We start from the raw sequence: 26,495 nt of genomic DNA, 5'->3' as shown, positions 1-26,495 counted from the left end.
TTTAAAACTTTTCTATTGGCCGCTTGTACTCGTCTATTATAAAAGAACGAAAGCGAAAAGAAACTCGAGTAACAAAACACAGTATCGTTTAAAAAGATCAAGTCATGTCCTAACAAAGGGGCAGATTAAACGGACTGCCCACTAAGATTCAAATAATCCTTTAAAAACAAGACAAAAAGAAACCATCCTTCCTCCGACTAGAAACATTTTCAATATCTGCCTCGACAACAATGGCCGGAGCATTTTTTTTTTATTCTTCCCTAGCGGAATAAATTCCGTATCAAATTTCTCCCCGGATAACCGTAACGATTTATCTGCCGGCTTATACCCAATCGAATTATTCACAAAAGAGTACCCACGATTCGGGAGTTTGCGAAAATAAAAACACAATGCACTTTTCCCTTCCGTTGTACATGTACGCAACGTACGCACACTGTTAACGATAGTACGGAAATACTCTGTGTGTAACGTCCCATATTCTGGCTCATCTCGTCGGCTCGTGCCGTTTTTGGGCGAAATGGTGTCGTCTACCGTTCGAGCGAAAGTCGATTTTCGTAGTGTGTGGACGCCGCTTTGGAAGGGCGGCCGTCGCGTAAGCTACGGACCACGTGCACCTCGACTGCTTGCGCTTAGTTCTTCACGAACTGTGTGGGAGGTTAGTCCGCTACATGAATATAATGTTCCTTGAATGTCATGCGCTAAGCGTTCGCCGCGAAAAAGCGTATTCCGCTTGCGCCCAGCAGTGATGCGTGTGTGAGTTTTGCCCCTCCACGTGATTTTGACAGTCGAATCGTTGACAAAAGCCGGCTAGTTTTTTATTTTCTTTTATCAACAGTGCGATGTGCGTGAACTGAAGCGACAGAGAAAGTGTTTTTGATAATAGTTTAGTGAATGAACCGCCGACACATAGATATGTTGTAAGATCAAGGGACGCCACATCAAGGATGATTATAAAATATTACTTGGCCCAATTTCCGCCGGCTATGGAGTGTTTTCGGTAAGTCGCTAATGAGATTTTTGATTGAGGATCTTGATTTAATTTAATTTCGAAGTTGGTTAGCTAATATTTGTGCCGTATTATTTTATTGGGAAATTAAGTTGGTAAATAAGTTGATGCGAAGTGGAGTGTAAATATAGTCGTTGTGTTGGGGTGATTGATGACGGGGATAGGTAATGACTCGCCCTTATTTGAGTAACTAACGACCCGTATCGGTCATCCCTACCGATATCGGCACACGTACCCTTGTAATGCCATCAAAATTCATAATAGCATTATAACCTACATACGCATATGTTGTGGGAAAGGGACTCAAGTTAAATTGCTTTTAGCACAGAGGTTCTAGAATGGAGTTTCAAATTCAGTTTCCAGATTAATTGTCCTGTCATGTCCTTAGGTAAGGCTCCGCATAGGTTGGCCTGCGACAAATTAAATTCATTGTTTATGTATAACGTCACCTCTGCGCATGCTCGCCTCTATGTCAACAAACTATGTACATACATAGGATGTCTATGTGTGTCTGAATATTAATGGGTCTGCGGAATCGCGTTGCTAATAGAAATTTCGTAAAACTGTTAAGTTTTTTTTACTTTTTAATGTTCGGTAACTAAATTTGCTAGCGTGTGTCAGATCTAGAAATGCGTAGTGCGTTCAACCGTGACATCATCTTTTGTTATATTAAGACCAAAGTCTTTGAACCTAATTGTTAGTTCTTGTTTTTAACTGACGTTGATTTAATTTTCGTTTTGCGGTTTCTCACTTGAATAAATTATGACCACAAGAGCTATATTACTATTGAAGAGAATAGTTACTTGAAATTTTGAAAAAATATAGAAATCGGTATGATCCACCAGCACGAGGTTTCGGATTCGATTCTCGACTTGGACAAAGTACGCATATTATTATTATTTTTTGGGTTATTCAATAATTGCCCAGTAATAACATACAGGCTGGAGCTGAACCTAGTGTGTGGTATTGGCTTACTCCCTATTGCATGGTCTATAATCATATAATATCTTTATATCGATAATTAATCATTATCTTTGACGATGAAAATTTTGCTTGTTCACCTTCCTTGCTTATACCTTCAATGAAGTTTCCGGGCACGATTATATACCTATTATATAAAATCTATATCACAGTCACTAATCTTAGACGCTATATACATATTACATAATACAACCACGTATGTATAGATAAGTAGGCAAACATATATAACTATTTAGTAACTAATAGTGTAAGCCTGTATAATCCTCAAAGGATTTGGGAACGGTTTAGGTACTTATAATCCCAAGTTCGCGTATTAATTATAATTATACATAATGTTATGTATAATACCTACTTTGTTATATATGTTTATGTGTGTATATTAATAGTGATAGTGATATATGTATCTGGTTATATGTATGTTATAGTTTTAAAGGTCGAAGTAGAGGTGTGGCGATGTTTGATCCAGTGTTGGATTACCATGATGAAAAAGGGTTAATTTGAAAATTGCTAATTCATATTTTGTTGCTTATTTACCTATTGTTTCATTAAAAAGATACGTATGTATATAATATATGTAATTATTTTAAGTTACGTTGATGATATTAATTATTAAATAGTGTTATACTATTTGTTATGAAATATTTTTTGTTTGATAAAATCTTTAAAAATATTATGGTTGTATATAAGCATGATCAATAGATACGATATACGAGGTTAATTTATAAGAATGTTCTAATTAGCATTAAAATGAAATAAAAAACTATAACAAGTTAATTATCATGAATATGTCGTAAAACAAAAAGGACTTATAAATTCGCTTGTCAATAGACAATGTCACACAATATTTATTTGTTATATTTTTTAAATACTAATAAGAATAATATTATAGATGAAAAAGATTTTAATAGGACAAAAAACAATAAACTACTTGCTATGTTTATTATTGTTGTAAATGAATTAAAAGTATAATTATTAAAATTATCACAATAAATAAAATAACAAAATAAGCTATTTTACTAATTATAATCAGTTTATCTAACCAAAGCTGCGCACACGCATTTTCTTACACTCATTAATCATCGGTTAATGACCTTAAAATGCAACTGTTAAAAATTGTACAATACATAATTTATTAGTGTTGCTTTTAAATAAATTACTTACAACAAGACTAATTAGCATATTTTAACGATTATTTTATTTCTCACAATACTGGTTGCACATTTTAAATACCTACTTTGTCCATTGTAGTTTAAATTATTTAACTGAGTTCTGTATTAGAACTTTAATTTAAATATAAAATTATCATAATTCTGATAAGAAATTCTCGATCTACGAACAAAAATGACTTCTATTTTAAAATCGTACACAACAAACACAGCACACTAATAAAGCTGCTTAATAGCAGTTAATCACAAATATAATATTATCATAATACTGATAAGAAATTCTGAAACTTTAAAACAAAATGACATCTATTTTAAAATCGTACACAACAAACACAGCACACTAATAAAGCTGCTTAATAGCAGTTAATCACAAATATAATATTATCATAATACTGATAAGAAATTCTCGAACTACAAAAAATGACTTCTATTTTAAAATAGTACCTACAAACCAAACAGCACACTAATAAAGCCGCTTAATATTTAATCAAAAATGTCTTTAAATAATTAATGTCGTATAGTCCCATGTAATCGTGGTGCACTATTTGCAGTCTAGACAGGGAAGTACTGAGGTACATTCGAGAAACATTGGTACCAATTATTTTTCACCTGTTAAAGTTCTCACGACAGGTATTTATTCATATCACAAAGGAGCCAGTACTAAAATAATGGAGCATTTTACTTCCCTTTGTTTTCAAAGTGGTGGCGTTTGCCGGTTTCAAAAGAAATATGGTCGCTTTTGTAGTATTTTTTAGCACTTTCTGAATATTCGGCAGTAGCTGTCATTTTGTTTTGGATCTTTGCAAATTAGCTCCTATCTTTTCGTTGGTAGAGTACATTTTGGAATGATTGTTCGGTTGTTTCTCTTTTGAAGTGGGCTGAAACAATGGATGATCGTTTGAATAATTTTAAAGTGAGCAGCAATAATGTGTGAAAATTATTCATTGATGGTGGTCGTGAAATCTATATGTGTTTTGCACGAGCTCCTACGTATTCGGATCATGTTGCGCATGAGCATGCTATTAACTCTCAATAATGCCAAAACATTTCTAACAGAATAAACTTCTGTGTTCGTGGGCTGATACTTAGGTTTTATTTACATGATATGATGATGAAAACCGACTCTGCGTAATTGAGCACATTGCATTATTATGATATATTTATTACACGCAGGTAGCAGATACATTTTATCGTAATTTTATACATCAATAAGATGTGAGTTTAGTCTAAAAATAAATCACCCCAATAACCAATTCATAAAAAACCTTTTATTCACATTGTCAACATCGATATCCACAAGGATAAACATTGTTTATCAAAGCCAATATTTATCGGAAATGATACAGAAATGGTTCGTTCAACAAACAAGCAAGTTTTGCACGGTCAAACAGGGCCCGCGAGGCTTCCTGGCGAAATCGATACTCACCTTAGTAGCTCCTAGGGGACTCGCTAACTCAACCGCTAATAACCTTACCGGTAGTCGATATTGGATATCTTGAAGAGGATCCTATAGTTTATCGATTAGACAAGTTAAGAACTCGATACCGTTTATCGAAGATAACCCTATTTGTGTTGATCTTCAGATATATTTTTAGATACTCCAGTTTAGTTTATAACTGAAGTTTAAAGGCAACTATCCATGTATTGTTATTTGACGAATGCAAACATCTTTCATAAACAAAAGACGGTCTACAAATGACAAATGCTTGCATTTTTGTTCAGAAACAATGAAAAGTGTACCCAAAGCAGCAACTAAAATCTATTTATAATTATTGACAAATGCATGCATTCGTCTAATGACGCAATTTAGACAGTAGACCTAATATCACAGCTCTAACATTGTAGTATGAATTTTTAGAGGTGTGTCAAAGCGCTTAAGCCTTGCGAATAGCGTGGTGACGCGTGTCAACGGTTTATCGCGAAACAGCACGCCAGGGTTAGCGCAGCCTCTAAATCTAAAATATCTCACTTTGATCTCACTCTTCCTTATTACTTATTATAACAGAAATAGATATAGAAAATACGAACCTTTGCAACGCCTACGAACGCCTTTTCCAACGAAAAAATTTGCAACGCCTAAAAAAGGCCGTTAACCTATTCAAAATATATGAATTAAGACGTATGTAATACCTTAACATGGAAAAAAAGATTTTGTGTTTGAGTTTGAACCATTTAAAAATCTTAGCTTTATAACCATCATTTAAAAAAATAGATGTCTGTTCTCTCCTGGCCTTGAAATCTCCTAATCCTTGATTGCCGACTTTGATAACCTCTTCATTGTCAAGGAGTTCTGTGAATTGTTAGAACTTTAGGGGCACTCAAGAATTTACAGATAATGGACCAACTGTACGTTGCCTACCACGATATTAGACCGAGATTATATCTGTTTTGACTATACAAACCAAAATCCACGGTAGAGTCAACCTAAGTATGGCCAAAAATTTCAAGGTCAGTTTTACAATCTTTATTATTCGAATCAAATGTTACGATATTGATTACAATAAACCTATGCAAACAACACATTGTGAGATGAACGATAATAACATCACGTAAAGAAAAAGTTAAAAAATATTCATGAGAAAATGCATTTCATTGACTATCTCCGAAGATTGTCATCTCCACGAATAATGTGAGACCACCACAACGTACGGACTTCAAAGATTTCTAGAGATTGGAATTCTTTATAAAAAGATTCTTATAAAAGAATTTCAGAAATGATGCATTAGATATTCAAAGCACATTAGATGATGTTTGTTGATACGATAAATTGTTTAGAGATTTGCTTTAAGAGGTTTTTTTTTAATTTAATTATTCTACAGTTTGTGAAATACTTGATAGAAGATATTCGAAGATTGTTGATACAATACGACAATAGTTTTGTTAGTCGTATATCATATCTAACTAAAATGTGTTTGTGTTACTATAATGATAAATTGCTAGATTTATGTCAAGTGAAGATAAACACTCAATTAATCATAAACAAAGATCCTGTCTGACTCCAATGATAATATTCCGGACACAAAATTAGTATCAGTACACACTAATAAAGTAGATAAAGTAGACTGTCAATCAAACAGAATATTTAGACTAAATGTCAATAAGACCGATATTAGTGAGCGATGCCCAAAAGCTCTGACAAATAGTTTAACCAAGAATCTTAACAACTTGTGTATGAAAAATCTCCACTTAGATGCTGTCGATTCCAAATAAACTCAATACCGATGCAAAAATAATAGAAAAAAAGGATATCATGAATAAGAAAAGAAAGGAAGAAATGAATGAAATCTATTAAATTCCATCTTTAACATCACATACATATCATAAAAAATATACATATAAAACCTGATATACTACTAGATATAAGTACGGATCACAACAAGGCATAAGAATGCGAACTCAAGAGCAGTCCAAATATGAACATTGAAGTGCAATAAACATCAAACGATGTACGTGCAAATCAGAGTACTGGAATAACTAACCAGTGAATGACCTTCTCACTTTTTGAACTTTGATTCATTGTACATCATTTAAACATCGTTAATATCAATGTCTGATGACAATTTGACGTTAAGGAGATCTGTCTCAGTTAAAAGGTTTTTATTTAGGAAAACTGTAGAATGAGTTGTCGTCGGTGGTATTTCCGAAACGATAAGACCTTCAAACCATCAAAAAAAGTGCGTACTACTCTTTAAAAGGCCGGCAACTTATAACTCCTCTGGTGTTGCGGATGTCCATGGGCGGCGCTGATCGCTTACCATCAGGTGACCCATCTGCTCGTTTGCGCCTATTCCATAAATAATAAAATCAATTAGTACAAAAATTTCTGAAATTCAATGTATTATGAGTACTAAGAGTTTGGGCTATTTTTTCAAACTCCTTTCTCAGAGTACTATCTAATCTTTAGTAAACATTACACTTACATTAAACCACCGCCTAACCCAATTTACAGTTTAATATTATGCATAATAAAATAATAAAACTTTGACATTTCGCTAAAGCTAAAGCAACGCATTTGTTGCGCAAACGCCATTACTCCGGCCGTTTACATCGTGTCGCGCCAATACATCGGATATTTAATTTATTACCGCGTCTAATTGGTCGTATTAAACTGTGAAATACGTGTTTTGCTTCCTACAGAAATTATCAATGTTTTATGGGCACCCGCTGTCTTTTTACGCGTTATCTTAACGGTGTCAGATTTTACATTTTACATCGGCCCTAAACACGTGAATAATCGGGTTAGTAAAATTTATTATCGGTTAACAGTCACTAAATTTTTGAATGGCATTCGTATCGCTAAGTCTAAGTTTTATACCTGACAATTATTATAGAAGAAACTAGTACTTTAAAAGATTATTTTTAATAGTGTAAGAGCTTTAGCATTTAAGGGATAATAAGACTATAATGACTGTTCATGTTTTAAAGACAGTCACCTCAAAAAGACAGGTTGGAAACCAAAAATAAATGGACACGCTTTATTAGTGCCATCCTAATTAGTGGGCCCTTATAAATTAAGGTGTGAAATTAACGTTCTGTTGGCACATTGGATGCACCTAATTAAGTGATAATACATCAACTGCATAGTTTAGGGCAGCTGATAAAGTAAAACTGGGTTTTGAAGTACCAGCTCAGCTGCTTATCGGAATTGTGAGATGCGCTCACACGTTACCTAATTATGAATGGGGGCAATGTGCTAGCGACCGATGATGTACGGTGTGACAATAATAGCTGCGCTCAGTGCAATGTTTAGATTGATTTCCACTAGGACGACATTAATAGATTTAGTTCAGATAAAATTGGCTAATGTGGTGACATTTTTGTTGGGTGTTATGGTGATGTAAGATTTCGGTTTTGTTTAGATGTTGATGAGTGATGTAGGAGTGTAATTTTTAGAGTAATGTATTTAGAGCTATTTGTATAAAAATGTTTATATGAACTGAATCCTAATTGGAAAAGTTAGAATTATACATAAGCCTTACGTAAAATTAGGACACTGCTAGTAGTCACATGGGTATAATACATCTAAGAAGATGGTCTTGTCTTTAATACGTTTTTTTTTATAAGAAATATGACAATAGTAATTTTTTTCTGCCCAAAATAACAGATTTGTCTTGAGACAGTTTACCCTTGATTTCTCAGTATATTTAACTCTTCACAATTACGTCACGGTATTTGGAATAATTCGTAAACTCATATCAGGAAATGGGGCCGCAGACGGGAAACACTGTCTCCCGGTATGAATCAATGGAACTATTTTCAATATCATCGTTATGTAACAATAATAATGCATTTATGATGATTTCAACTGCTGTTTGTGTTTTTATTTTTTCATAAAACTTTCGTAGTATAGAAATTGAAACCAAAAACACTTAAGAATAAAGTAGAATTTCACTTTAAACTTAAAGAAAAACAAACATTAATTTTATAAAGCATTTATTTGTCGTGTATAGAGTTGATCCTTTATATTCCATCAACTACGAAAACAGAATGTTATTAAGACTATTTTTATCCACATAAAATACTCCTAGTGACTTTTATTTGCTTTTAATTACTACTGTAAGTGCACTATAAATAAATATAATCACAATACTTCACATAACAGCGTCCTTCACAAGGGCATTCCATTACATACACCATTAGCAAACTCTCTCACATAACAAATTACAATTCATAAAAAGCTGCGCACTGTCATATCTGCACTGTATCTGTCCCATACAAATTAGTTCGACGACGTATGCGACTGTCGCTGCATAAATATTGTTATTTTGCTTTACTTACTACACGTGTGTATGAAATATCGGTTGGCTAATGAGTTGACCAACGATTGCAATAGATATTGCTTTATTAAAAATCATGCTATTTAATAACACGTAATTATTTTATATGTGACATTCACTTTTTCTGGCAAATATATTACAGCAAACTCCATGCTACAGATAAAATACGATAGTTTCCAACTAGACAATAATAATTTTATCGAAATTTCAAAGTTATCAAAGTTTTGGGTCAAAAACATACGTACTTATTTCTATAAAAATAGCCATTTGATAATAATTAATGTATGAAAGTGCGATCATTTTGAGATACTTTATCGTATTAAGATGTCAAAATAATTTACTTTTGACCTAGGAAACTATATCAATTTTCAAAAACATAGAAAAAAGACCAATAAATCTTTGGTAACACGGAAATCGAGTCTATTGCTCCGCAGTCACACTATATCAGTCCCATACAAATCAGTGCAAGTGACGCATGCGACGGTTGCTGCATAAAACTGCGTTCGCGCATAGCCAGACGATGACATTAAGTACGGTGTCAGAATATATGAGACGCTCCATTTCATTTAACAATTCTGTCGAAGATATTTTCTTAGTAATATGTCGTAAAAGGGAAATAAAAGACTTACTAGAACTACTTACTAAATAGAATGCTGAAATGTTACTAAATTTTAAGTTGTACTTAAATATCGTGCTATCTCTTTAATTTTATAAAGAATTGATAGGGACAGAACTAGTTTTGAGAGCGTCTTAAAATTGAGTAGCGTTTAAGTATTCAGACATTAGGCTCATTTTGTAATTGTATAGTGTTTGTTATGTGAAACGACATGTTCTATATTTTCTCCGGTTATATTAATTAAATTCATTTAATAGGGGGGGCAAACTTGCTGACATAAAACAAGCACATTAATGTTTACGCTATTTATAGAGATCGCTACAAAAATCTTAAATATGTTTGCTTTGATTTATACATCCGACATCTTTAATTGATTTTGTCTGGACTTTAAAAGAGACTATGACCTCTGAGTATGTTTCGCCTTTTCTTCTCAGAGTACTACTCCAATAGTAAATGCCTCATCTAGTTATTTAAGAGATGGACGTGTAAAAGAGTTACATTGTAACCTATTTGCAAAAATAAAAATATCGTTTACAGCGAAATGCCTAATTTTTAAAACCATATAATCATAACTATGTATGAAATTCAAATTATTTAGTAAAGAATATAAACCGACATAATACTTTACAAAACCCGGCAGATCAAAGCTAGGACACTAGCTGTCTCTCCAGAAACAATTCACACTTATAACAGCAAGCATTTTCGCAATTTTGTCAAAAGACATTTATTTACTGAACGATGACACTTTAACAAACTCGCTATTAAATGTGAAGATAGAAGATGATAAGAACTACAATGTTGCTTCTGATGTTTTCTGACATGAAATAATAAATTCAATGCTTTATTGAAGTGATAAAACACGGTTTTAGTAAGTAGAAGTATATTAATATGAAGTCAAAAGGTTAAAAGCTAAAACTGTCTCTTAAAAGGTCACTTCAAATGTGATCTTTAGAGGAAAATTTTAGTGTAAGAGGGTTTAGTGGGATTACAGTTTTTGAAAAAAAAAGGAACTGCTTAACTTATTTTTATCTAATTACATGTTACTTACATAATTTTATTATAACTTTCGTGAGACATACGAAATTAATTATTGTTTTTCGGCTTACTAACTGTTTGATAAGGAACTCGACTAGTTTCAAGCCATGCTAGGAGTTCATATTCATGAGCAGCATTCCGCGATACACGAGGTTGTTGGTTGGTTGGGTGTTAGGTGCATGTTACACGTGTAATTAACATTTACATATAATTTATTGATCATTTGGCTTTATTATATTGCAATAATTGTCACTGTGACGATTAGTGAGCCCTTTATCAAAAGAGTGCCTATGCAAAAATGCTCAGCTTCCAAAGCAATTAATGAAACAATCTGCTTTAGTATATTCATAGAATTATATCGTGTTTGTATTTTCAAAAATAAATATTACAATCATTCGCTCACATTTTAATTCAATAAAAATATCACGTATTTATAGTCGACTAAGACTTTTTAATAGGTTATCATAATAAGAAAGAAGTAATAAACTATACCAAACCCACACTGCCCTCAGCTGACTCAAAGTCTATTTAAAATAGCATCATAGGTAAAATTAACAGTTGTTTCAATTTTAACGGTTTCCCGTGCGCCCGCGCAGTTCCGATAAAAGCTTTGCTAATGATTTACGCCCACAATATGGCGGTGACACGTGCGTAAGAGTTGAGAAAATATCAGAATTGGGCGCGAGAAAACTATCGCTGCCTTGTTACCATCAATAGTTTATTTGAACAGCAAATTGACCGTCAAAATGGAAGTCAAGAATTTCCAAGTTTTCCGAATCACAACTTTCACTCAATGTAAATAACAGTTATTTTCGAAAAACAAGATTTATCATGTCTTTATATCGGTTTCAAAAGCAGACGGTTTCCACTAATAAATTAATAACAAAAAAGAATTCAACACTTGTGAAAACGGTCAGTAAATCATTGATATTCAATATATCACTGGCTGGTTAAAAATTATGAATGAAGCGGCGGAAGTATAATCAAAATATATAATATATGTGAACTTTTGTATGTAAGAAGGTCAAATCGGACATAAAACGAACAAAAATTTAAAATTACTTTTGAACATGGCTCGACTTTAGGCTTGTACTGTTATCAACTTAAAATTCTTACACGATTTTATTATTGCGTGATTGAGTAAACGTGGGCAGTGTAGTAAAGAGTTTTTTACGAATCGTAACAAATGTTTGAATGAATAATATAACAAACAAACTTTGAATGTGAACGATTTTTTATCGATATATTTTTGGAATCGATTGCTTTGGAAATTTCAACGTGACTATCATGATAATCAGGTGTATTGATAGTTATAGTACCTTCGCCCACTTTTCTGCAGTTATGTTATTTGTCCCATAGTACAAAGGGTCGAAGTTATTACCAAAAAACTCCGGGCTACCGTTACCTAAAACGTTTAAACCTTTCATATTGATATTACTACGGTATATAAGACAACAATAGAAAATACATTTTGTGTCTCGCGTGGATCTGCATTCCGACACACGACGGGTTAATCGAAAACTCTCTCATCATGGGTGGCACTCCAACGAAGCATACAGAAAAAAGCTATTAATAAAGATCAAATTAAACATTCGTCGCAACAAAATAGAAAAGAAAACACACATGTAGCGAAAAGTTATGGAAATCGCGATAACTATAACAAGAATCCAGATTCATATCAATGATTTATTACTTCCTACCAAAAACCAGAAAACAACAAAAAATAAACCCTAACACCCTTCAATAAAGCATAAATTTCAATTAACCAACACGAATATAGGAACTAATTAAATCATAATCAATTAAAAATGAACTCAGTCTATATAGGGATAAAATTGAATTTTGCGTTCCGGTGCCATAATAAGTCCTGTCTTAGGCACGTGCTTGGTGACGCGACGCGTCGTTTGTTCGCAAACCGATTCACATCGTTAACTTTGCTTGTTATAACTTTACGTGTCTCTTGAGTGCACGGAATTTAAATTAACTGAATAGAAATTACTAAGAGATATTACTCTAGATCTGATACCCAATGGGTCGAGATGTGTAGTCGCGTGGAAAGGATCAGTTGAATATTTGGGATTGTTGGTCGAGTAGTTAAGGTAACTTCCGAGTGCCGAGTGTTAAGATAGAGGATTTGATTTGTGGTCAAAACAAGGAAAATTTTAGTTTATTGCCTGAATTACTTACACATTCTGAAATCTAACTTCGACAAGTAGTTTAATGAATCCAGTATCTACATAATATGTATTTTACATTATATATCATGAGATATTATTAAAAGGCTACGAATACAAAACACCAACTACATAGTATGATGTACACACAAAATAGTAGGATGTAGGTAATTGCAACAAAACGAGACAAAACTATATTACAGTTGAATAATTTGCCTCAACAAAGTGTCCGAAAATTAAGCACAAGATTGCTTAAACACAAAGTCAATTAAAATATGAATATTGTCGCCCAGACATTAGTCAATGACAGAGATATACGACTATTAAGACATTATACTACAAAAACTAACGATATAATGATGATGAACATTACTTTTAAAATATTATAGTCTGGAAAAACATAGTATTAATTTTTTGTACATTTTTTATGGTATAAGCCAGTAAACGAGCAGACGGATCACCTGATGGTAAGCAATCCATGTACACAATATTTTCTGTTCTTCATTAATCACGTAAAACATCTGACCCAGAATAAAGTAAGATAATAGAGACTTTATATCAAAGAATCTTGTACAAAATCTTTGGATCAATATATCAACACACATTTGTAAAGATTATGCCAATATATTAACAGCTGTAGCGACAACCACATAAATATAACGTCATAAATAACACAATATTAAAAACTGCACACAAGAAAAATCCAGCGCAAATACGATCATAAATCAGCCGCACCAGAAGTATCTCTTCACAATGAAAATAAAATTGATTTAAAACCATTTAACCTCACTCCTTGGACTAAAGTTAAACTTCCGTATACAAAACCGCTTCGGTGTGTATGTACATCAAATTCTCGAAAGTTCTTCGTGGGATAAAGGGATTCTTGTCACGTATCCGCCAAACCACTTGTCTCATCCCGGTTCCCGAGTCATTTGAATTCTTAAGACGACATTTTCTACAAAATGAACTACATACAAGGCTTAGTTGTTTTCACATAGATCAAGTTGAAGCAAGTTTCATGGAGGTAAACCTAGGATTTGGTTTAAAGTGTCTCCTGTCCGACGTTCAGGTAAGCCTTAAATCCAATAGGTGAAGCTATCTAAAGTAGTTTTTAGAACTATTAAGATTTAGGTGAAAGTTTTAGGGAAATTTTGTGAAGAAGGATGGGTTTATTTAAGCGCACTAGTTAGGATAGACATTTACTATGTCCTGGCTCTTCGTACTTAATAGGCTAATTACTCTACAAATGTTCACTGGAAACAATATTAAACTATTGCTAAGAATATGTAGACAACAATTGATTGTCCGTGTATTTTAGATTTAGAGCACATCATTTCTTAGAGAGTCGCTCACGATAGTTTAAGGGACGTGTAAATATAAGTAACCTATTACTGCGTGATATTTATAATGCTTTAGCAACTAATTTCATAGTTGCACTAGTTTCGATCTGAGTCATAGTGCAATTAATAATAATTATGGAAACTCGTCCTGTACCAAAATGTCACATCCTCAATAAATTAATTTGAAATTAGATTAAATATAGGTAATTACGGATGATCAAAATTATAGAGAATGAATAACTATTTTTCTAGTTTCATCTGCAAACTAAGTAAGTTATTTTTTCACAATATAGGAATGGGTTTGGCGCAAAAGCTTTAAACGAGACTACAGAGAAGAAGAGTAGGGAGGCAACGTTTTAATGCAGAAATGGGATAATCATAACTGAAATATAAATCTAAATAGGAAGGGGTCCAAACTGGTAATGTTATGTATATAGAAGAGAAGTTTTATAAAATTCAGCTCTGCTATTTTATTATTAACAAGCATTAATTTATTATTACAGCAAAAAAAAAACATTTAATGCAAAAACATGGCTGCTAGTCTCGCAATTTAAATTCATAAACAAACTACCACATTTTTATCACTTACAACAGAAATAAATTATAAGAAGACGTCTTTCAATTGCGTCTCAAAAAGGCTGCCGGGGACTTCCACGAGGCATTTCCGAGTCGTCCCTAGCGGATATTATGGCACAATGCGTCAAAAGACAGGATATACGAACTGTAGTGAACAAACAAACTGTAATGACAATAGATATTTAGTTATTAGTAGACTGCCTCGTTGGTCGACTGGTAGTAGTGCGTCTGCCTGAAAGGTCTTGGTTCATTAGTCGGGTAAAGTTTTATTGGGCTTTTATCGGTTTTTCGAAAGTTTCTCGGTAGTAGCACGGAGTCTGGAATTGTGCCCTACTGTATATGGCAATAGGTTCACCTCCTATTACACGGGATTTATTATAACACAAATGGTGAAGATTGGGTGTAAATTGCATAGCGGCTTTTAATGTGCACCTCTGCCTACCCTTTCGGGGATAAAAGGCATGACGTTGCATAGTTTGCTGGTTTGTTGTTGTGGTATGTTTAATTTCAATTTGATTATTGAGTCATCCAAAGGACTATTAAAGTAATTGATGACAACTTTTCGGTATGTATACGGAATCTGGAAACACAGTCACAGTTTAGTAATTGATTTTGATTCAATATTATGTGAATGAAATTGGAAAAAGCTTGTATAATATTAATAAAATGTCCTATTTCAATATCTATTATTATTTATCCAGTATTAACAATAAAAAATACAATACCGTAATTTTGATTGAAATAAAATAAACAAAATTATACAATAAAATTGTGCAGGCTTTCAATTTTATCGCAGCGTTATCTAAACGGAATTCACAGTTTCGGATAAATAAAATTCAAAGTTTAGTTTGCGGTTTATATTCCGAGCGTACAAAACTGCTATTTGTTTATTTAACACTTTTTCAGTGCTCATCAATTTCGTTTTCACAAACAAAATCCGTGAACGAACAAACACATTGCGAAATAGTTTTATGGCGCCCATCAAAACGGCCGCAAGCAGCGGAGTGACGCGGATGCATTGATGACTATTTAATTACTCGACAGGGGTCAATGACTTGCTAGATTTCATACAGTATTGCTTTCCACAATTCTGTGTCATCATCGCTATTTGCGCGAATGGATAAATAGGAAATTAATGACTCATTTATTTTCGAATCAAAAAGGCTGGCAACGCAACAAATATAGCAAATTATGGAGCATTCCCCAATGAATTATTGGTCGCACGAAATGCTTGAATATTTTGTTTTATTACATAGTTTTCGATGTTACTGGCCTTCCTCGTTTTATCACTTTGAAAAAGTTACGTTTCCAAATAAAATAGAAATAGGAAAAGTTTTAATGAAATACCTGAAAACTACGACGGTAACATCAACTTTACTTGTCCGAAGAATTCGTCTTCATTTATACAGAATTTTAATAAAACCTTTTCTAGATTTTTTGTTCAAAATCTCGAGCGATGAATCTTTGAATTTTTCTTTATATTTTCCTTATTATAAAATTAATTGTAAGTTAAATGTTACGAATACAATTCTATATGTTTGTTTGTTTTACAGTTTCGAGAATCCGTGTGTTCATATTATTCTGCAAAATATAAATAGGTACTTACATATTTCCATAGGAAATATTTTTCACAAAACTCTATCTATAGAAAATATTCTACTTAACGTTTCTTTTGAAAAAATAAAATGTTATCGGAAATGTTGACCGAAGTGATGAAATGTGGTGTGGAAAGTCGTTGTGTCGTGTTTCTGGGTGTTAATTTAATTTTCATGTGAAATTTAAGTTTTCACAGATATCGGAGAAACAAAAATCTGAGAATTTATTTAAAACTAGCTTTTGCCCGCGACTTTGGTCGCGTAAAATAATGACCTATTTTTTTATAATAAATTATAAATTATAAAAAAATTGGTAATTTAAAGATTAACCGAAATACAATACTTAGATAAATAAAAAATTTTTTTGTGTATGTTCGTAAGTATATTGTACACACAGACACTCCAATTTTATTTATCAGTCAAAATTATTCACTTGTAATCCTTTTTCTCAAAGAACCGATTGGTACTTTGGAAATTACAAGTGGATTGTCAACAAGTGAAAACACTTGGATGAACATACATTTGTCACGTTTACTAAACTGACCTATTTGATTAAACAAATATTGAGCATTCATTCATAAAACGAACTTGTATTAGTTGATAACCTTAATTACGAAAAAACTTACAATAACAAACTTTAATAGAAATTTTAAGTGTGTCAAATGAGTTATCCCACGCGTCTTATCGGACCGAGTCGAATTTGATGATAGTAAATGTAATTGAATGAATGAATTCATACTTTCAATGTTACATCAGTTTCTTCATCGTGGGCGAGGCAACCAAGATTTCCTTTCGATAGAACTGAACAATGCATTTTGTTATTTTAATAAATTCCCGCATATTTTATTTATGAGAACTTTTACTTCTTGATATCGATTACGATAGAATTGAAATATGAATCGGCTATTTGTTGTGCGTGTGTTAAATTGATTAGGTAGTAAAAATGAGAATGGTATTGGGTTATGAATATTATATGATTGTAATATCAATATCTCCATGGGCCCTTTTTTAAAAAAGAAGTAGCTTTTTGCTGCCTAAGGCAACGTTTAGGAATGGGAGCTAAATACATTACTATTAAGTATAAAATGTACACCAAACTGACGTCATGCGATATTTCAAATCAATATAATATTATCGTCGAAAGTACCTACATATTTGTTTCCGTAAGAAAATAAAAAATACGTGTCAAACGTTCTAGAACAACCTACCTGACGAACATTGTAATAGAAAAATAGTCATCTGCCCTATCCATTAAAATTAAACAGTAATAATCATGAAAGGCTTTAAGCTAAATTTGCAAAAAAGATAATATTTCTGTAGATATTGTTTTTTTTCCTAAACTACAAAGACACTAGGAAAAAAACGACATCCGTCCTATTTTACGTTCAATATTATTCTTGCGAAATATACTCATCTACATAAATATAGACATTACCGCCACTCCATGCTCATCCCATCACACAACCAAAACAAAGATCTAAATCAACCGCAGACGACGCCGCGTGCAAAAACTAGTGCTTGGATATAATGAGAACGATATTACAGACGCCTTTGATCTTCTCACTGACTTTATTTTATACAAAGATAGAGATTTACGTCACCTTTTTGTTAAATATGGAGATAGACTTAGATCTTAAGTTTAAAGTCTCCTTAGAATTTTGTTAGGAGGCTTTCTTTGAAACATCGTAGATAGCTATACTTAGTTATAATCCTTGTGTGCTTTAAATGCTTAATATGTAAATACATTATATATATAGACAAGGTAGTGATATTAAATTAAAAATCAAACTGCAGTAATAAATTTAAGAATCACTAGTAGTTACTTTAGGAGGGATCAACTGTTGTGCTTAGCTCATATTGTTCGTAGCGTAATGTTTTAGAGCTTATAGTCTACATCGATAAACAGACTATCCAACACAAAAATAATTATTCAATTACGTACTTAATTTACTTGTAACGCCTCTGTAAGCCATCGTTTACAATCAGATGACCTGTTTGCCCTATTACATAAAAAAAATAAAACTGTGCTTAACCTTATGATCAGATTACACTGATTGTGGTCATAAAGTCGTAAGTATTAGACTCAACGTGATTGGGTAAAACCACGTTATTACCCGCGTGTTTGGAAAATACAGGTCTCAGTATGTTCTAATTGAAGGCGCTGATGACTGATTAAACTAATCACGTTTCATAGATTATAGCAATTATATAATGTGTATTCGTTGTGGAATATTAATTTAAATTGTGGGCTGTTTTCTCCACAAATAGTTTTTAAACTTCACAATAACTCTAATCTTGTGATGATTTTTTTTAAACCTTACTCACTACAACACACAACACTAGGATCTTCTTCTGTGTCGTGAGTTACAACATACAAGTTCACATACGCATGATACCCAAACCCGAAACAACAATTTTTGGATCATACAAACAGTTATTTCATACTGGAATCGAACCCGCTACACGTTGCACGGCAGCCGGTTGCCCAGTGACTTTTAATGGTACTAGTATATATGAGCAGATAGATCATCTGACGGTAAGCAATCACCACCGCTTATGGACACCCAAAACAGCAGAGGCGTTACAAGTGCGTTGCCAGCCTTTTGGGGTTAAGAATTTGAAGGTTGTTGGGAAAGGGGGTCGGGCTACTCGTAACCTCAATCACATAACGCAAACGTTTTTTCACGTCGGTTTTTTGTGAGGCCGTCTCCTCCAGCCAAGCCGGCGCATTCGTGCCGAAGCATGGCTCTCCCACACTTTGAAATACATAACAACTAATCAGAACGAGATTCCCAAGACCACTGTCCCTGTGTACCTTCATAATTAGCGAGGGAAAGTACTCTTAGATAAGATGTGGGACATTTTATTTACCAGTTACTTGTGCATTTAATTAAGCCCGTGTTCTGTTATCAATCTCGTTGGTCCATCGATTTTGTTTAATGGTTCAATTGATTTAGTAATTAATCTAGAGTCGTCAAGAATTAAACATTTTGTAATAACTATCGTGAGATATACTAAATTAGTCTACTGGTTGTACGTCGCCGTCGTGCGACATGCTTAAAATAATGAGTTTCTTCTTAAAGAGTTTCTACTTAAAAGTTTCTCTGACTCGAAACTCTTAGAGTTTTTCTGTGACTCGTAATATCATTATATGAGTAAACAGTGATGATATTTAGTTAATTTTGTCTGTCGAATTTTGTGCGCAACGTCCAATGTTCTGATTCTCGGAAAAGGCATATAATCGTGGTATAAACAATGAAAAATTTGTTCCGTAAAATGTGTTTATATAAATGCATAATATACTCTTATATGACAAGCATATAACAATGGTAAGGAAACATTACGGAGCTTTTTGAGTAGGTAACAAATTTTTCCTCAAATTCCATTGTACAAAACACAAAAAACGCAAAACTGAACCCATTGTCTTTGCGAATAAAACCTAAATTCCCATTAACAAGCTCCTAATTTAGTCTCCCCATATCATTTACAACAGTTCCTCCCGACGTAGACCACAAGCGTTGAGTCCGTGAGAGTTTCACTTTGAAAATTGTGCATCTAATTACTCGGGACTCGGTTACTCTGTTAGTTTACTTCGTCTGTTCATTTGTTTGTTATGTAACCTTTGAGATTTGCATAGGCATCACACTGACAAGCAAATATGCCCTTTGTAACACTAGAGATTTGAGCAAACGATAGACATATAACGCAAAGGTGTGATGTCGTAAAGATTAAAACAGTAGCTAATGGTAATGAGGAAGTAGCTGTAGTGGTTGTGAAGTGGTTGTGTTAATTATTTGGGAATATTTGAAAAATAGAGTCATTTGGAATCTGATACGTGAGCATTTTATAGGGTCTAATAATTTTCTAGCTTCTGCTAGCGGTTTCACTCGTGGAATAAAAAGTATCCTATAACCCAAGTCAGCTCATATCTAAAATTTCATCAAAATCCATTCAGTAGTTTCAGCGTGATTGACGGACAAACATCCAAACAAACAAATTTTCTCGTTTGTATTATTAGTGTGATTGGCGAAGAAGTTACATGAAATTACAAACTAATTAAATAGTAGTGACATATCTACAGAATGAATTCTATTTAAAAATGCCTTTTACCTATATGTTAAATATGTTTAAGTTCGTTGAATCTGTTTGCTTGTTCGTTAATAAAATAGCTATCACCGCGATCTTGAAAATAAAACTATAATAAAGACACGGAAACCACAACATTTTTCACACCGAAGGAATGCCAAAGAACAATAAAAAGACCAAAGCAGATGGATTAAATCAGGCAGGCGAAAATGTGGCAAGAATTTTATTTACACAATAAATGTAGTGTGATAATTAAACATTTTTTACTAACAAAGCCGCAAAACAAATCACTTTCAGAAACTGATGCCAACGAATGTCAGTCTTGTTGACGGACAGAAAGTCATGACAAGAGATTGATTACAAAGAAAGCAATAAAATGTTCAGTATTAGTCGGTGCTAATGACGTCAAACAATGCGATTTTAGTAAATATTGTGTCGTTTGCTCAAGTTCTGCTGTAGAATAGAAAAAAATTATTGCAACTTTTGGTTGTAAAAATTCTTTATGACCCAAGAGAAATCTATATTATTTGTCAACGGGAAAACACCTGAATTTAATTATATTCAAGACACATCATTCCTCATATTTTACAGCAAATCGTGATTGTGGTTTCATTACAAATTCAAATTAGTTCTCAAGATGATGACTGCTCGGATGACAAGACAAATCGTCTGTCTGTCTCTCAGTTACGCTTAATGAAATTTCACTAACTGTTTTAATGCTGGACACGTCTTGTATTGCCGAATGTTTAATGTTATTGGGATGGATATTAGTTTTCGAAACAGGTACTGTCACAGCCTTTGTGGCTACTTTAATATCCGGGCCTCCACTATTAACGCCGGAATATCCAAAAGCTCGACAACCGTTTGTAGTGTAAATCATCCCACAAGGACATCTACAGATTACCAAAATAGCAATGTGGCTAAAGTTGCATAATAATAGTCTATTTTCAACTAAAATCTGTGCGCTGTGTTCAAAAATATAGAGCCGTATTCTAGACTTAATTTACATGAATAGCGAACGAGCGGCCGTTCTTTGTCTTTTAAGTTGCAATTAATTATTCCACTTTATGTAAATAAGCCTACAGACGCGTCAGACTCGGACCTTCCTACCCTTTTTGCGGGCGACTAAAGCATGTGCCAGCTAAAAACTTAATATTTTATGCTAAGAGAAGCGAGTAAATAAAACATGGCCGAGCTTCAGCAAGCTCAGCTCAATTTAATCTTGCACCGAGATGGTGCCTATATCTACATTTACTTGAGATTATATCAATGAATCTGACACCGAACGCGCGCGGAATAGTGATGTAGTCACTCCGAGTTCATCGCCAATATCGATAGTATCGATCCGTGCCACTGACATAATGCGAAGGCCAGTGACTTCACCGATAAACTCTTCGACCCCAACAAATTATGAATAACCGTAATTATTGAATTGTGATATCAGGTTGAGTTATTGCAGGAAACTGAACAACTGACATCGATTAGCGAGTAATATTGTATTAATGTCGCACGGATAAATCGATTATTATGATCGCACCGATGTATCGATGAATAATTCAGTGACGACATCGATTAATCTTAATAACGGCAATAAAATTAGTTATGCCAGGTAGTTTATCCGCTGAAGACAATAAATTAAAGAGTACTTAAGTCGACCACCCGTAAGTTGATTTCGTAGAATAGGACCACGAATAATAAAACAACAGAGGAGTGCGAGTGAAGTGTGTCATTAGGATTTCACCGATCTATTTTTGTTGGACTTCCTCGCTCGATGATGTTATTTTTGGATCATTGTGAGTTAGTGGACGGATCATCGTAGATCAAAGTTTATTGCTCGTTGAGGATAGTTCGTGTTTATACGGATATAAATGTAAAAAGCCAAACAAGGAGGCGATACACGTTATGTTCCAAATGAATGAAGTCGTTAAACTAAGAACGTTTGTAAATGAAGGAAAACAAACTTTTATACGCAAAACGGAATGTTAGATATTTGAGTAACAGATATTCAAAATAGAACTCAAATAAACCTTTGAAGGATTAGCTTAATAACATTTTTGTTCCCTATTATAAAACTCTTAAGCCAATTTTAAACGTGGACTTAAATTAGCCAATGTATAAAATAACAAATAACCACTAACGATTATAATAATGGTTTCCAACAAATAGTTAATAAAAAAATATTCTACAAACAGTAAACTGCTACAAAATTACATTATCAATTTTATTGCGCAAACCCGATCGTAAATAGTCAACCAAGTACACTGGGTGGTCGCGTAAGCAAAACTAGATAAAAAGCCCTAAAAACAAAACACGAACGATTACCGTGCGAAAGCGACTAAGAAACGAAAATGGTAAACGTGCGAAAGATTAAAATTCTTTTCTTAGCAAACCTTCCATAAAGGGAAGCCGCTAAGAGTTGGAAGAATGCCAACAGGTTCTTTCTCTGAAGACGACGATGAACTCGGATGCATTTATTGGGGTTACCATTGACATATAGAAAGAAGCTAGTTGCAAGTTAAAAGCCGTTTAAGGTTATGCCTGTCGTGTACTGAAGAAGTGACGCGGTTAACCTTATCTGTCACCGAGGCCCCTTACAAACAGCTGGTGGAACATCGCTTCTTGATTTATGAACGATCATGATTTATTGATGTAGTTCAAGCCACTTTTATACCGTCTAGACGCTTTAATTTTGTAAAATCATACGTTTAATTTATTATTGGATATGGCAATTAGATTGATGTGGATTTTCAACGTACTCGTATTTATTGGAAACATATTATGTTGGTGTTTTCTTAAACAAACACCTTTCTGATAGGTTTGAGAAATGATACACTAATATTATGTTGTACGGATAATGAATCACTGTCTAGATTTTCGAGTGTGGATGATTTATCTTTGTCCTTGTGCCCAAAGAAAGAAAATTCTGGTAAGGAATAAAAATAAAATATATTACAAATAAATACATATCTTTCATACATATCTACCCGTGTTTATAGCCATTTATCATTAAGAGCTAAACTTTTTTGCAATGAATTGTTTTCGGAGATTTGCACTCAAAAGGTGTCTAAGAGATAAATATTCAGGCTTTAATTTTTTATATATATATTGTTTTTCTAAACACTAAAATCTCAAACTTAGCATGTACGCAATAATTAATTTCATACTTGAAGTAGAAGTACCAGAGGCGTTACAAATGCGTTGCCGGGCTTTTCGGGTTAAGAATTTAAAGGTTATTGCGAAATCGGGAATTCGGCCTCCGGTAATCTCACCCACACAACGCTTGCGTTGTTCCGTCACGTCAGTTTTCTGTGAGGCCGTGGTATCACTCCGGCCGAGCTGACCCCTTCGTGCCGAAGCATGGCTTTCCAACACTTAACAAAGTTAGTACAAATTGTGTTGCTTTCTCATTTTGTTTTCTTTTTTTTTGTAGTTTTTTCGTATACCACCATCTATCGTATGAGCATTATACTTAATACTATGCCTAGAACCAATACAACCACGCACTGAATTGACAAATTCATCACTATTCTCAACATGATCGGTACATTTGTCATTGGAGCACCTTATCGCAGTAACAATACGTACAAAATTATCGGTTCTATTACCGGTACAGGAGAGACAAGAACCGGTCTTGTAAAGTGCTGTTAATCTAACTGAAGCCATTGTACTGGTTCTCATTGACAGGCTTATAAGCTTTAATACCTTTTTTATTGATGATTTAAGACTGCTTGTTGTCAGGTTTATATGTGTTTTATATGATTTTATCATTGTTTCCTTAACAAGACACACAATTACAGTAAACCACGTTTCTAAACCATTAAAATTCAAATAATAAATAAATAAATATCGTCACGCCTTTTATCCGGCAATTCCAGACTTCGTGTTACTACTTATAAATTTTGACCAAAAAAGCTAAGCAATACCCGGGAATCGAACCCGAGACCTCATGCTCGGAAGTCGCACTAGCGCAATTCCAGACTTCGTGTTACTACTTATAAATTTTGGAAAAGCCAAAAAGCTAAGCAATACCCGGGAATCGAACCCGAGACATCTTGCTCGGAAGTCGCACTAGCAACCCCTTGATCAACGGGGCAGTCAAACTTCAACAAAAATTCGATACAATGACTTAACTTCTTTACTCCTTTCGAGTGAGGCTATTACTGACCGATGGGATCAATCTTTGCGTTTAGTACTTTGTTTATAATATCGATACTACTGACTGCTAACTGTGTAACATTGTGTCTGATATCCGTAACATTATAGCATCTACTTGATTTATTGTTCCTGTTTCCACTGGGAAATATCAATTTATGATACATTACATGATGTCATGTTTGTTTGTTATCTTTCTCATTGTTAGTAGTGCTATTAGTCTGGTGTAAGGTGTTGAACTATACAGGATATTAATATGACTGCGTCTACATACTGTCATACACCATACCTACAACTTTTTTTTAATTATAAGACTTTATCACTATTTATTTATCATGGTCGTCCCATTGCAGGGCAAAGGTCTAAGAAAATAAAATGGTTTCAAATACAACGGCCAAAATCGAATATATCTGCTAGCATATCGATCAATATAGTATTTTAGATTATTGAATTAGACTTTTAACTTCGACTTTGAAATATTGAAAAATTATGAAATATAATATTACAAAAAATAACGTATGCACACAATTGATTAGAATACTTATCAGCTATTGCTACTTCAGTACCCAACCGATCCCATGTAGCTCTGCAATTTTCTTCATTCTATATTTTTTTTATTTCTTCAATGCTTTCTCCCACATTTTCATTATTCCATACTTAGGCTAAAAAGCCAACAGAGCCTTTTATTCAAGCCATCTTTCCAAGCGTTATAGGAAAGCTTCTTCACCCTAATTTACATGAATAGTGCGCATACAATGTTTGGTTGATGCGCTATTTCATTACTCTGTATTGTAAATAAAGTGACTGTTGTTTCATGCTTATCTGCAAATTCATTTTGCGCATACTTTGATTATATTTTATCAGTTCTGTTCTTTGAAAATTACTTCTAAAAGTAAAAGTTCTATGCTTGACTCTAGTCATAGTGTTCTACCACTGAAGTCACTTTAGGCCTCATTATAGCAAACTCGATTCTGTAAAGCTAGTTCAGTGAAAGCCATCATCATAATCATGCTTTGTCTGAATTACTTCAAAGGCAACTATACTCTTAGTATGAGATTGCTTAACGTTTAAAGTAATCGAAACGGGAGCACATTCAAACTCCATAGTAAGGAATACTTTCATTTTACTCTCACTTTTTCAGTCTCTGGTCTAGTCCTATTTTAATTAAACCTTTAATGCAACGTAATTTATACTTAATACAGTCAAACTACAATCTTACCTCTACATTGTATTCGATTCCAATAAGGGAACGTAATTACATATTACCTCACCATGCACATCACGCTCGGTTATCCCTGTAGTTGATATGCAGATTACGAATCGCTTCCAAAATTTGAGTTGTCTCGCTTAATGAGCTCGAAACTTCCCATTAAAACCTTTATTCGAAAAACATTACAAACATATCACGTATAAGTTACACTTACGGTAAAGCAAAAAACGGTCTTAAGTCTTGGAAGTTAAAAGCGATTTTGAGAAAATCAATTTCGTTTATCCCAAATCTGATTTTAATTTTTCTGACATTTAAATTCGTGGTAAAGAGATATTACTTTATTTGTTGTGTCAGTTGATCAGTATAATACATTTATTTAAGAAATAATATGTATGGTTGCATTTGCATCATATCTATACAGGCAACTGCACTTTTCACTTTTCACCATTTGTGTGTGCTATAAGTACCATATAATAGCCATAGGATGAGAATATTGCCATACACTGAGAAATTTTCGAAAAGCCAAAAAAAAGTCCGAGGCTTACTTTGCCCGACCCAGAAATCAAACCCGAGACTCCTTATCCGGCAATCGCACTTTCAAACCACTTGACCAACGACGCAGTCATCGATTCCAAAGCCACTAAAATCTATGCTCATCAATAAATAATACTAGCACGTCTACTTCGATCCAGACACCGTATTGTTTATTCAATATCTTCATTATTTATCGTTCAGCTTCGGTTAAGGTAGCAGCCATAATGAATTTACAATTTACCTTAAT

At 33.5% G+C, this 26,495-nt stretch overlaps 1 protein-coding gene across 12 annotated transcripts in view; it reads left to right on the top strand.

Moving 5' to 3' along the window:
* The first annotated feature begins 552 nt into the window (after positions 1–552).
* Positions 553–26,495, top strand: part of LOC118272348 (collagen alpha-1(XVIII) chain) — a 198,271-nt gene continuing 172,328 nt past the window's right edge. For 8 of the 12 annotated variants that reach the window (XM_050707946.1, XM_035588759.2, XM_050707941.1 and 5 more), the window contains exon 1: positions 553–997. In XM_050707946.1, the coding sequence (XP_050563903.1) occupies positions 945–997 (53 nt within the window). In that variant the 5' untranslated portion in view covers positions 553–944. The remainder of the gene's footprint in view (positions 998–26,495) is intronic. The other 4 variants (XM_035588772.2, XM_050707945.1, XM_050707943.1 and 1 more) reach the window with 1 other exon arrangement.

Source organism: Spodoptera frugiperda, chromosome 4, assembly GCF_023101765.2.
Source record: "Spodoptera frugiperda isolate SF20-4 chromosome 4, AGI-APGP_CSIRO_Sfru_2.0, whole genome shotgun sequence".
NCBI classification, from domain to species: domain Eukaryota; kingdom Metazoa; phylum Arthropoda; class Insecta; order Lepidoptera; family Noctuidae; genus Spodoptera; species Spodoptera frugiperda.
This window is presented reverse-complemented; position numbering and strand designations above follow the sequence as displayed.